The sequence below is a fragment of the Triturus cristatus genome, chromosome 8 (assembly GCF_964204655.1).
Source record: "Triturus cristatus chromosome 8, aTriCri1.1, whole genome shotgun sequence".
In the NCBI taxonomy this organism is placed as follows: Eukaryota; Metazoa; Chordata; class Amphibia; order Caudata; family Salamandridae; genus Triturus; species Triturus cristatus.
In genome coordinates this window covers 799,531,561-799,545,599 of record NC_140591.1, presented here as the reverse complement: position 1 = coordinate 799,545,599, position 14,039 = coordinate 799,531,561, and the positions used below count along the sequence as shown (strand labels likewise).

The 14,039-nt window shown below is 40.9% G+C and overlaps 1 protein-coding gene across 4 annotated transcripts in view; it reads left to right on the top strand.

Annotated features, from left to right (window-relative positions):
• Positions 1-14,039, top strand: part of LOC146805099 (CD99 antigen-like) — a 262,650-nt gene that overhangs the window by 78,519 nt on the left and 170,092 nt on the right. For all 4 annotated transcript variants that reach the window (XM_085622237.1, XM_085622239.1, XM_085622238.1 and 1 more), the window contains exons 2-3: positions 10,530-10,580; positions 12,990-13,034. In XM_085622237.1, the coding sequence (XP_085478363.1) occupies positions 10,530-10,580; positions 12,990-13,034 (96 nt within the window). The remainder of the gene's footprint in view (positions 1-10,529; positions 10,581-12,989; positions 13,035-14,039) is intronic.

The window sequence follows — 14,039 nt, the reverse complement described above, 5'->3', positions numbered from 1 at the left end:
AAGAAAGAAATGCCTAGATTTGACTTCGCCTCACGTCTTTTTTCCACCATTCCACACATAATATTTCTTGGTATGTCTGCCTTGCAGGTTCTTTTTCCTCTCGGCTTTCCCTCTTTATCATTGTTTTCTTATCTTTTTTTTGTTCATGTTTCCCTTCTTCTTTCCTGCCTGTCCCTTCAAAGTCGGGAGATGAAAAGCCATGGTCCCAAAAATTGAATGCCGGTGCCCACCTGAAACCACAGGAACAAATTAAACGCTTGTTTAAATGTATTATTAAATGATGTTGCGAGAAACAAAAAGTCGATCTGTCTTCACCATTCTGTCCAAACTGTTTTTCATGCTCAGAGTATTTTTAAAAAGACTGTTTTGGAAAGTTGTCATGGCAAAAATCCCGGCTCGGTGACTGGTCTGTAGATTATTACTCTTTCTCCCTTAACGGGGGCTCGCTGGCATGGTTCACTCATTTGTCATGTTCATGTTAGTGACACTTGTTGCTAAATTGCAGTATCTGTGCTCCTACGGCTAAACTGATCTGAGGCAGCTTCCTTGCCGTCTCGCCTTCTGGCCTGGGCTCGGTATTTCAGTTATCAGCAGTATCTTCAGTCGTCCCTTTAGGTCTGGCATTAGCAAAGATATTTTGATTTTTCTAATATTATATGCATAATATACCTAGGCCCACATGCATCAAAGCAAAAACCGGTCGCAAACGGGTAGATTCTCAGAATCTGCCCCTTTGCGACCGGTATTTTTGCATTTGGTATGCATCATCCCAAATGCAAAAATCGCAATTTAAGTAATCTCTAAATTGCGATTACTTAAATTGTGATTGCATTTAAGTTGAACTTCATGGTAATTTGCAAAAACTTAGAAAAATGCACTAAAGTGCATTTTTCAAAGTTCCATTTTACACACACACATGCCCTTGGGGCATGTGTGTGTGTAAAATATACTCATATGCAGATTTCAGGGGTGCAACAGGGTGTCCTTTTGACACCCTGGCACCCTTTAAATTGCATGAGCAATTTGCGATTCTCTAATTGAGAATCGCAAATTGAGAATGTCTTCCCATTCATTCCAATGGGCCTCTAGGCCCATAGAAATGAACGGGGAGGTATTCCTTAATTGCGACTCGCAATTTGCGAGTCGCAATTAAGGAATGTTTAGAAATCGCTATTTTTTAAGCGATTTCTACATGCATAGCCTTTTGCTATTTCTTATTAGCGAATCCTTATTTTTCGCTAATAAGGAATCACAAATGGCATTGTTGATGCATGTGCCAGCTAGTTATAGAGACTGTCAGTTCGCCATCAATAGCTGTGTCACTCATATCCTGGCTGAGAGTAGATGTCAAGGGTGTAGTGGCTCCAAATTATTCTCACAGTGCCCCGCCTCTGAAAATATACTTTGGATAATTTTTACATTTTTGGAAATCCATGCCCCTAGCATGTTGGCAATCCTGTATTTGATTGCATTTTTGATAATTGATAACTGCACAGAACTGCAATGTTTAAATTGTTAAATCTGTTTAGAGCTGCCAATTTCACAGAATAATGATTACAAATATGTTTTTATTCTAAGGGCCCCATTAGTTATTTTTTATAAAGGGTGACTCATCATAAAATGTTGATAACCACTGCTCTAGATGCAAAGAAACATTTGCAAAGCCAGTGGGTGCGACTTACAAATTGCACAATGCAAACCAGACTGGTTGGCTCTATCAGTGTTTTGGCCTCCTAGTAAACATGCAGCTTCTTGGAGTGCCATTTTTGCTGGTTTTCAGTTGACAATGGATTTATTTATTAACTTTGCTATTATAGTGTACATAACTGAAGAGGGCAGTGCAGCATGTCTCAAAGCCACTGATGAATTCTAATAAACAATGGCAACTTTAGATTCAAACAGCGGATAAGGTTATTCCTTTGTACAACTAAGTAAAAAATACTGAGTTGTGTACAAGGATGAAGACTTTAACTAGAAGGCAACAACCCTAAGGGATATTTGTGTAGCAACAAAGGGGCGGGCTCAGAGTGTGCATATTTAAGGGGGTTTTAAAGGGAAAGTTGTGAGAATTAAAGAGTGGTTCTGTTAAAATGAAAGAATACTGGTCTTCTCAATATAATAAATTTTGCTGAGGATACATCTGGCCCATTCGAGTTTTTTTTCACACTTGTCCCTCAAGCCTTAAACTCCTTGGCTTTAATTTGGGTCTGAATCTGGCAACCACTAGCTCATCACTGTTACTCAAACAAGAATACCAGACCTGTTCTAGTTTGATATATTATGAAAGGATGCTCTAGGGATGCGTCCTAACAGGCCTAGGTCTCATGAAGAGAGAGCGAACCCGTACATGGGGGGTCTTAGGTTATTGTTAGAATGCCCTTAGCAAGACACTAGCAGTCCATGTCTAACAGACATGAAAACTAAAAAATCTCCAGTCATTTTTAGTGTTCTTTTTTGCCTTATTTTTTGCACCACAATACACAGTTTAATCAAATCTTAATTTCTCTTGATAAATTAAACCCTATTGCTTGCTCATTTCTGAGCGTTGAATCATTGTATGTGCTATGCATTACAGAACAAGCTTTGGCAGTGCGCCAATAGGTCTAGATTTAAAGCGATGTTGTATGGTATTGTGAAGCATTACAAGTAAACAACATGGTAATGAATATGTATTTGTGTGGAATCTGAGAACTGTAGAATAATAATCGTGTAGGTTAAAATGTCAGGTCACAGTTGCACTGTCGAGCCAGATCTAAAAATCCATTTAGTATAATGGCGATTATCAGTCGCTGAGATGCAGCGTGTTCCCAGGGCACAAGTTGGGGTACACAGTGTCCACCCACTATTTTCACAGGGTGGACGCCGTCCACCCTGCCAAGAAGTTGGGCCCCACAGAATTTTGTTGAACGTGTCTCAGTGTAATTTTCGGACACCGGGACACATTCAGCAGCTCCTGCACGTTGTCTGCTTTCCATTCCCGGCAGCAACGTGCAGGCAGGTGGGGGCTTTTTTTTTCATCTCCAGCTGGGCCAAAGGCAGAAGTTAAGGGGCCACCAGGCCTCCTTTTGATCGAGTATTGGACTGGAGGCGGCCTGGAATCTCACACTTACATGCAAATGCAATGGCAAGGAAACAAAAGCACACAGCTTGTTATCTCTTCACAGGAACTTAAGAGATGCATGCCATACCTAAATTCACAAGTTAATAACAATTTAAATAGCACTATTTTATTTCTTTGATAGCGCTACTTATCCCAATACAGAGTGTTAGAGCGCTTTAAATAACATACACATTATCCATTCAAAATAAATCAATGTACAAGATGTGTTAAATGAGACAGTCAGGGATGCAAGGTGTAGGAGTCAAATACCTTTCATAGCTCACTGCGGTCTACTAGAAGGATTGCAATTTATGTATTGCAAGTAACAAAAGGATGTCTGTGTTCAAAGCAGTAATCCACTTACCTATCTACATAAAATAAAAATCTGTGATCTGCATGTTACATGATGTGGTTTGCAGGAGACAGTTTAAAAAAAACCCATATTTTATTGCATTTCCAGTTGGCATAGGTTATAACATACACATATCAGAGCACTATTGCGTAATTAAGTGGTACATTTTTGCTCACAACATTGTATAAGATGGACACCATGTGTGTTGCGATATCATGAATAACAAACCCGAAGAAGGTAGCAACAAAATAGAGGTTCAACAATCCTCAAACGCCCCGTCCCACCCCCCCCAAGAACAATGGGTGATTATGTTTTGCAGGAGACAAATTAATCTTCTATACTTCTTTGATTTAAATTTGGGACTATGCAAAACACAGATCTCTCCAACAAATGTGTTAACCTCAAGAGTTATCTCACCATTATTATTATTATTCCCTGAAATTTTTGGGCACCTCTGCAGCAGATGCCTTAACACCCTATAAAATATTTTAAAATGCAGACTTTGCAACCAATTAAGCAGAACAGATCTACTACCATGTTTTTCCTTGTTGTAAATTTCTTTGTGGCAGGGTTTAAATCTTTTTTTATTAGTTGAGGCCCTAATTTTGCCCCAGGTTTGCACCACTTTTTTGACACAACCAGACTGCAAATCTCATTTGTTAATTATCATAATGCACGTAAAGGTACTTATGATACACCTGATAATGTGTGAGATCATAGTATCTGTTTGTCACTTCTTGTGATGCCACGTGGAATGTCATGCGTCGTGGCATCATGTGCTGTGATGGCACGCGTCATGATTTCACTTGCATACTGCCTAACTTGGTCAGTACCCCACTTCTTTTTGCAGGACTTGTGCCATGCGTATTCCCTCAAGTTCAGTGTTCAATTTAATTCAAGGTCCCATTTGCTAGCAAAAACTCTCTAAACAGAAAGTATGTCATAACCTGACATCTTTCTTGTCTGACTGTCGTAATCCATGAGTCTCAGACTCTGTTATAGAAATTAAGTTACATCCTGGCATGTAATTAAGCATGACATGGAATTGCATTTTGCTACCCAGAATGCCTTTTTGTAAAATATCACTCTGTCATAATTACATTTAATCCTCTTCCAACACCAGTAAAAAAAAAAAACACAAAGGGGTTCTTTGTTAGCAAGCGACCATAACCCAGGAAAAAAGTACCTCCTGAGCACCGCAATACTGTCTGCATTTCTTAAATACTCATCGCCTTAAAGGGTCTCCTGCCTGGTCATGTCTATTCTGAAGTGCCAGGGGAGGCTTTCATTTCCACAAGTAATTCATGCTCTTACTGGTGGGGCGAAGGCAGGCTTGGTGAATTTAGAAGCAGAAGAGTAACTTGATCTACAGTACCTGCTTTTTTGTATGCTTGAAAGTTTACCAAGCCATTCCGCGGTATATCTTTGGCTGTATTCTCTGAGGTTTTTGTTGCTGCTTTTCCACGTGATTACCTTTTCTTTGAAATTTGAGAGGGAAAGGGGCTCTGTAAATGTAGAAAGTATACACCATAGTTACCCCTATACTTGTAGAAGCGACCTTTTGCATAACATCCTTGTGCCGCATTACTCTCTTGTTTGCAAATATGCATACCATTTATGGGACACAGGGGTGCAAGTAACTAAATGGAAACCAATCTGTTCATTGGGGTTCTGAGTTGTGGTGCTGACTGACTGCACTCACAAGTACCTTAAGTCTGTTTTCTTTTTCTATGAAAGATGCTTTTCATGTTTTTTTATTTTTATTTAAGTTGATCTTTATAAAGACCAAAGGCAGCTAGCAGACTAAGAGCAAGAATCTCTGCCATGAGTAACTTGCACCTACTGGTGCTGAAATCTGGTTCACCTCCAATTAATTAAAGAACACATTTCCCCTCAGAGACTGCATGGGTACAAGTGCTTCCTGTTCAAGTGCCAGCTCTTCCGGTACTTTTGTCATCTATCACCATGCAGGTATCTTTTACAGTTCTCTCCAATGAGAGCTTCAAAATGTGGGAGCTGCTTGACCTAACGCTGCAATTAGTCCTCCTCAGCACAAGGATCAGAGGTTGCAGGTCTCACACTGAGACGTAAAAGTTGATATTGCTCTCCCTAGTTCCCTTGGAATAGACAATTAAAAGCAATTGAATGAACAGATGATAGTACAATCAATTAGAGCCACCAGGTTAAATCTATCAAGAAAACTCATTAATGCTTACAAAAGGCTGTGAATGTCAATACCTAAATTCACAAGTTAAATACCTATGGTACATAAAGCTTGGCAAAAGAAATTGGCATGGAGAAATAAAGGTGAAGTTCTTCAGATGTGTCCTTGGATCTCTTGCTCACAATTTGTATCAGTTTGTTACAGAGTTAAAAATAGTTTTTGAAGATTCATCCAATCAAAATTGTACATTAATTATCGCTATTCAGCCCAATGTTATTCAGATGTTCCGACAATTTTTCGCATGTTTATCAATATCTGGGGCTTTTTAAAAGCTTCGAAAGGAGGTTCTTAAGAAGTGTTTCACCTGATAATGTCCTACTGCACCGTAGAAAAGTAAAAGTTCTAGCTGGCATCCTTGTTTAGGAGTAACAGGAATATGCTTGTAGAATTAAAGAGCCTTAAAGGGCAGACCGGTCACATTGGTCGAAGATGGAGAAATTATAATGCGATCTGCGGTCAGGTATCAAGAGAGGAATTGAATTTGTAGAAAGCAACCAAACACCAATGCAGAATCTTTATACCAGAAGTATGGGTGTCTAAAGCACTGGGATTTACCCAGCTCACAGTTTGGTGGCAATGAGCCTCCCTGAAGAGAAAAGCTTTAAACTTTCATGTAAATAAGGATGCCAAACTACTTTACCTGTGGTAAGAACATTTTCTAATTTTGAGGGCTAACTCTGAGTATAACACCAATGTGATGTGGAGAGCGAACGTTTGTATATCTGGCAGAAATGTTACTGCTTTGCACCCCTAATCATAAACCACGTCAAGGAGGTATGTAAAATGATTATCGGTCCTAGAAATGAGGCAGCTGAAACCCTTTTAATGTAAAGGGAACTCCTAGACATAGCTGCCTAGTCCCCAAACATTGGAGGCTTGTTGTTGAGGCAATGGTATTTGAAGTCTTTAGGCATAAAACAAAGCTATGTTTGTGGCATTTCATGAGAATGACCTTTTTGATTCCTCAAAAGTTGGGGTACGTGACGCAGTCCTAGCAATATTGCTGAGCTTTATCCACTCTGTATTGGACAGAGCTCTTCTACCTTACCAAGTGTTTTTTTTTTTAACAAAGCACACTTCTCATTATAAGCCTCTATCCGATATCTCACCTTCATCTGTTTAAATCTTGCAGTCCATAAAAAGTAATTTAAGGATAAACTCACACCAGCACCCCCAGGCCTCAAGAGTCTAAGAAGTTCCAATCACTTTCCTGTGTCCCAGTGAGTCCATCTGCCACTGTATATGTGGGAATGGTGGGTTGGGCTTCCTCTGCATCACCATCACTAGACAATAAGAAACAACAACTCTTGGGATATTAATGGTGAAGTTCACTTTCTTTGGGGTAAAGAGCCAATGCTGCCCACCTGAAGTGTTGTGCAACTACTCTCGCTACTACTAATAAGGAGAGGAAGTGGACTCTGTTTTTCACTAGATATTTTTTTATCTCAACCAGTTTCCCCCTCATTTGCATGTGTTCTGTTTTTCTCTTCTGCATCACTGCCCAACTAACAGATGATGAAGAACTAACAGGAAGAAAATATTCATGCTTGCCTGGGTACTAGTAGTAGTTCAGTGCAACTGGTTCTACTTTTTAGACTTGCAGGATACATGCTTTAGTGTGTCTGCATGCCAGGGCCAGAGATATTGACATCTTCTAAGAATTGGCTGCATTGAATTTGTCGTTGGTTCTCCTCACCATCTTCAGTCTTGAATCCTCAGTAAACTTCAGAATCTTTTTTGATACCATCAAAGTGAGTTCAGTTCACAGATATTGGTCTTGCGAGTGCTTTCCTTCTTCAGAAAGATTGACAAACATAAAGCAGACCAGCAGCTTGGTTCAGGGTAACTTGGGAGACTGGCAGCCTCGTGCATAATGGTTGTGACTATCCCCTTGCAACTTTGCTTATGAAATCCTCTGGAGCTTCACTAGACTGACCAGTATAATATGTTTCTTGATCACAGGTTGAAGCCTACCTATGTATGTACAGCTCTGAAGCCATCTCTGGGGAGATAGGCCATTGACATCCATTGTTGCAGTGACCCTTTATCCATCCGCTTCTTCAGGTCACCTTGACTGCAAAATCATTTGAATACTGATAGAAGGTTAATTGCTGAGGCCTTTCTTGAGAACATTATAGATGAGGTGTTGTGCATCACTTCACAGCTGTTGCAAGCCAAGTGCACGCTTATGATACTAAAGGTTTTTCTATCATTGATGAGGTTTAATGTGAATATCATAAATTCCAACATTGCTGTCCTCTTCCACATCTGAAAGCAGTAGAGTGCTCTCATCACAACTCAACCTGCATGTAGTACCGGCTGGTAGAGTAAGTGTCCCATTGGACCATTTCCCCGGGCACATTTCTTCCAGACTAGCACATGCATAGATGCTTGACAACAATGAAGAATGATTGAATTTACAACTCTGCTGTGAGTGGAACGCAACCAGACTATCCTCAACTCAGTCTTCAGGCACCTAGGTGAATAAACACGCACCTCAGCAAACATTGCTTCCTGGATAGGTGGTGGGCCGAGACTGGGCTTATTCAAGACTGTCGTGGGATATTTCAGTATCTCCCCTTCCCCCCTCCTCAGCATGAGTGCCCTTATAATTCATGGTTGTTAAACCTCCTATACTCTATCCGGAGAGAGGCCATCTACATTCAATTGAGTCTAGACTCCTTTACAAGTACTGAGAGACTATTCCCAACCCTCTTTATAATCGCTCCATTTGATCTCTTAATATTTGAGGAACAACCCCATAGCCACCTAAGCCTCTGATACCTCTGACTTCCTAGCAGCTGTCAGGAATTTCCCACCTTGTGTAAATACATCAAAGTGATTGATATTTTGGTATTACGCTCTATCAAATTGCATGGTTGACCCCTGTTAGAGTCAGACATGCAAACCCTCTAAAGAGCTATCTATAGTAACTATCAGTACCTATGAATATTCAGGCACCCAAGACAGACAAGGAACACAGTAAAGCCTAGAGAAATGTGTACGGAGAACCTTTTACCGCCTCCGGCAAGACCATCTAACAATAATATAAGTAGAATATTGCTTTGTTCTCTGCATTGATAGTTCACTGCTAAATGAAACCTCAGCAATGTTCTATCGCACATGATCTACAAATCATTTTTACTTCAAGAAGCTACCGTTATTGAAAAAAGCATTGCTGTGTATCTTTACATTGGCTAAGCACAGAACCGATCTGCGCTGGTGTTATGCATCCATGAATCTCGCAGATTATTATTTTTATTTTTTTTAATCTTTTTATTAACAAAGCTCGAAGGACCATCTTATTCAAAGACAATGACATGAGTACATTGGTTGCCATATAGAGAGAATCAATGTCAACATATTCTTGGATAAAGCAACAGCCCCCTAATCTCACAGATTTTCAAAGCCGTCAAATTATTAATTTGAATTTACAACTCTTTCCCTTAATGGTTTGAAAGAGTTTCACTAAATTGAGATTTATTTTCCAGTACGTTTCCTTTCCTGAAGAGGTATTCACACATTATCAGTGTTGGCATGCTCATTTCCTTGTAAACAGATTCAGGAACCTGAGTTCACCTGCTCAGCTTTTCTTGCAATATGTGAATTCGATCAGTAGAGCTGCCTCAAAAACTACCTTTGCCTGATGAATTACTACTTATATATTCAATTGCATTGTAATACAGAGTCTATCCCTTATTCTGACTGTCCATTCATGTTCCATCAGAGGTAAAGCAACAATGGTGGCATTTCTGTGCATGCTGTGGCCCTTATAAAGAGTCGGTGGAGCAGTATCTTTTGGTGGGATATCGTTCTGCCTGATCACGGCTGGTCTGCTGATCCTGCACTCGGTTCTCATGGGTGTGAGGAACATCTGACTCAATGTTAGTGAATGGTTAAATCACATGGTGCTTTGGCTCAAATAGCAGTCAAGATCTGTCCCTGTGCCTGCCCCATCATGTTTTCTGCAAGGGTATAGTAGTACTTGCAGGGGCATGTACTGCATGGGCATGTAGTGCCTTTTCCTACCAGGGCACATTTTTTCCCTTCCTGCAAAACATGGCCGACCACCCCCCCTCCTCCTCAACCCCTCCCAGCACCTGCTCCCCACCTCCTATTTGCCACCTGCTCAGTGCAGGTGGTACATGTAAGTGTTATTCCCCCCTCCTCTCATACTGGAAAACTATACAAAATCCTGTTTAACCCAAGTCTGAACAGTTATTGCTCCCCATTCAGTGGGATTGATTATTAATTACATGGTATTGGCAGGGTTTTACTGCACAGCAATGTTAATTTTGTATGCAGTGTGCACCCGGCTAGTGCCCTGCTACTTGCAATAAGGCTCAAAGTTGGGCACCCCACATGGAATTTGCAATCCCTGTAGGCTCAATGCTTCATCCTGAGGGATGAGCATTTCTTTCTGTTCCACAGGTTTGGAATAGGAGAGAGCTTAGGGGACTGAGTTTCTATGAAACAAAGGGATCCTTCTTACCAGAGGACCATATAGGCGGGAGGAGGTTGCTTGGCTCAGGTTACTAAGGTGCATGTTTGTAGAAAATCTTCACAAAATGTATTCTAATGGGGAGTAACATTTCTAAGTAACCATAATACTTAATTAGGAATCTAAAAAAGACAACCTGTCTGCCTCTTCTTTGCATTCATTGCGCTTCTGACTTGTTGAAAGTGTGTTTATCCCAAGGGATGTCCTTCAGAAGTGTATATATGAGGTTCGAACAAATTTGTTACCCAGCTGTGCCTAAATGATTTAGTTTGTTCCACTCAGTTGGAAAGTCAGTGTATTAATAAGGCTTTCTTGCTTGGATATTTGCATTGAAGTATTTTTGTTGTTACAGGTCAAGATGATTTCGACTTGTCATTTGCACTCGATGATGATCCCACGCCAGGTAAGCAAGTGTTGTACTCTGTTTAAATAATCCTGCGTACAAAAATCCTTTTAATACCATTTATTTTGTTGCTCTGGGGACTGTATGTGTTTGGGTATTTGCTGAAAGTATTCCCACACATAGAAAGGGATGGCAGGTAAAGCCTACAGCGCTATCAATTGTACCTACTTCCCAGTCTGCTCTGGCACATGAAGACCCTGCTTCGTCTCTAGATTGATCCCAAATTTCGGTACTCTGTCTCTGACCACAACAGTGGCCCCAAGGGAAGGCAGTGCAGTAAAAATTAACAAAAGAAGAGATATTGTATTACTCTGAGTGGGGAATACTCCCGTCACCTTTTAAAAAAATTTTTAAACAGAGTTTTATATAGCGCGAACTTGACCCGGTATCGGGTATCAGAGCGCTTTACATGGCACCACTTGCATTACATGAGGACACATTCTTTTTTTTAGGCACGGGGAGATTAAGTGATTTGCCCAGAATCACAGGATGTTCAGCGTCATTGCCGAGACTCGAACCCGGTTCCCCAGATTCGAGGGTGACCGCCCTAGCCGTTAGGCCAACTCCTCTCCTTGACTCTCTTCCTTGAGATCCATTCAGATGTGAATTTCTTCTCATGGATCCTCACTGTGCAGTGATACTGATTTGTAAAACTTTATTCGGCTATCAAGAACAGCCATAAAAGTACATGTAAAATAACACAGATAAAACAGTTAACACTTTTTGATACGATACATACAATGATGATTGGAAAATACTGTTAAATGGCAGTACCACTTTAAAAAAATTATTTGTAGTTCTTAGCCTTTTATCTCTAGTCTGGGGCCAGTACGGATTTGTTTCCAGTGAGGTTGTATCGCCTCCGTGAGTTAGAACTAAAAGAAGTGAAGGTTTTGCTTTCCCCAAAGATAAGAGGTTGGGCTCTACAAGTACCCGAGGATCTGAGATACTGCTTTTTTTCTTCCCTATATTTTTCTGAAGGATTTGGACATGAGTTGACTGAGGGTAGTCAGTCAGTCAACTCATGCCCAAATCCTTCAGAAAAATATGGTAGAGGAGAAAAGCAGTATCTCAGATCCTTGTGTGCTTGCAGAGCCTCACCTCTTATCTCTGGGGAGAGCAAAACCTTTACTTTGTTTCTGATAAAGACTATAGGTACTCAGCACACTCCCCAGTTTGGTTTGCTTCTATCACGTCCCCTATTTAGTTTTGGTGCAGATGGACTAATTACTTAGCCTCCTGTGTTCAGTTAATGTGCAAAGTAATGTAGTACTTAGATTTGGTTTAGTTCTAAGTTGTTTCCAGCTTGTCTCAAAACCGACCATTTATGTCTGCCGGACTTAGAAAATTACCGCATTTGACTGATGCGTAGCCCTACCAATAGGTACTTTTTCTTGGTCCAGTTAGGCAGCAGAAAGGTGATGGATACAAATAGTGGAAATGCTTGTGGCAGTTGTAACCACTGGTAGTTACTCAGTTATATGTCTGTGCATTTGAATGGGAATCCATCATATGACGATCTTCTCAGCACTGTATGCTAGCTCATGTCTCCTGAACTGCAACACAGCCACCCCAGACCTACTGTATTCTAAGCAAATATAAGGAGATGATGAACGAAGCGCTGAAACGTCAGATATTCACCCCAGTCACAGATCTGGGTTGAATCCATCATTGTTCTTCATCTCACTTCGCCAGCACAGTACAGATCCAGCCATATGCGAATCAGTCTTGATCCTGTTCCTCATGGGAACAGTCTAACCCGAACTGCCAAGGCAGGTTTTCCCTGGACCAGAACCAAGCATCCTGGGACTGGTTTCGGGGTAACACCCCTCATCAGCCAGGATAGCTTGAATCCAGTGGCAAAGTGAGCAAGGGACCCACGTCTGGGCATACCCTGCCTACTTAGGGCGAACAAAGCAAACACAAGGAAATGATGGACGGAGCGCTAAAACTTTTCAGACTCTGACCCCCAGTTGCAGATCTGGGTTGAATCTATCATCATTGTTTAGCTCACTTCACCACCCCAGTTCAGACCCAGCCATATATACCTCCGTCTTGACCCTGTTCCTCATGGGAACAGTCCAGCCCGAACTGCCAAGCCAGGTCTTCACCGGACTTTAGCTAAAGAACGATAATGGATTCAACCCAGATCTGTCACTGGGGGTGAGTGTCTGAAAAGGTTCAGCGCTCTGGCTATCATCTCCCCTAATGACAACGAATTGGAATATTTGATCTAATATACTTCATGAAATTCATTTGTTCTAGAGTAATGCAAATCTGAGGGAGCTGTTGTTTCAGACTTAGTACCTGCATTTGTCATTGGAGCATTTCTGATTTGCCTGTGAATTTCTTTTCTTTTTTTAAAATTTGTAAGCATTACTCATGATGTGTCCTCTGTTTTACATTTAGCACCTACGCCAAAGAAGCCAGTTACCCCTAAGAAACCAAGTTCTGGTGAGTCAAATTGCAAATGACTGTAATCTTTTATGTATAGTTACAGTAGAAATAAAGGACTGTAAAACTGTAACATTATGGGTAGATTTCATCCTTGCATGCGCTTCACTTGCACTATTGGAGTACAGGATAAAAATGAAAATGTAATGTGCTTGCACAAGGTTGTCTGCGTTGATGGCCTTGAACACCCACATACATTGGGCACAGTTGTATTCTTCCTCTTCTTCTTCTTATTTTATTATTATTATTTTAAACAGTTGTTTCACAGTGTGACAGTACTTCATTCCCACTTGGGCTAAGTTTAATTTTTTATTCTTTTAATTTAAATTTCAGTCATCATAACCTTTTTTGGAGGTGTGGGGGGATTATTTATAGGGCGAACTTGACTGGAAGGTATCAGAGCACTTTAAATCAGCACCAGCTGCGTTAGACAGACACGTTAATTTTTGTTAGGCACAGTGAGATTAAGTGATTTGCCCAGAATCACAGGATGTGGAACGTCCCTGCCAAGACGCATACCCGGTTCCCCAGCTTCGAGGACGACTGCTCTAGCCTTAAGGCCACGTCCTCTGTTGTTCAATGTCCCCACAGAGAAAACCACAATATTACATATGGAAGGGTGTAGTGAATCATGCTCCATTAGTCCTAGATGCTAGACCTATGTTTCTTCCCTTCTAGTTCCCATTCATTCAAACATCCGGCTCTCAATCCCTTTGCCTGCTTGACTTCTTTTAGTTGAGTAGAAAACCTAACACAGTATGGAAACTTAAGTCGGGTTCTAGGTGGTCTAGCAGTATGTAGGGCAACGCATGCGATAAGTCCTCAATTTAATGATTTTCATGCTATGAGGTGAGACCAGCGATGATCTCTTCTAGTAGTACTAATGTACCATGAGTTTGAAGAAGCCACAATGGATTTGTTTCTACCTCCGTTTCAGGAGGCCCTGGCCACAAAAGGCACTTTGTTCACACATATCTTGGGAAACAGCCCTCAAGTGAAATTTTA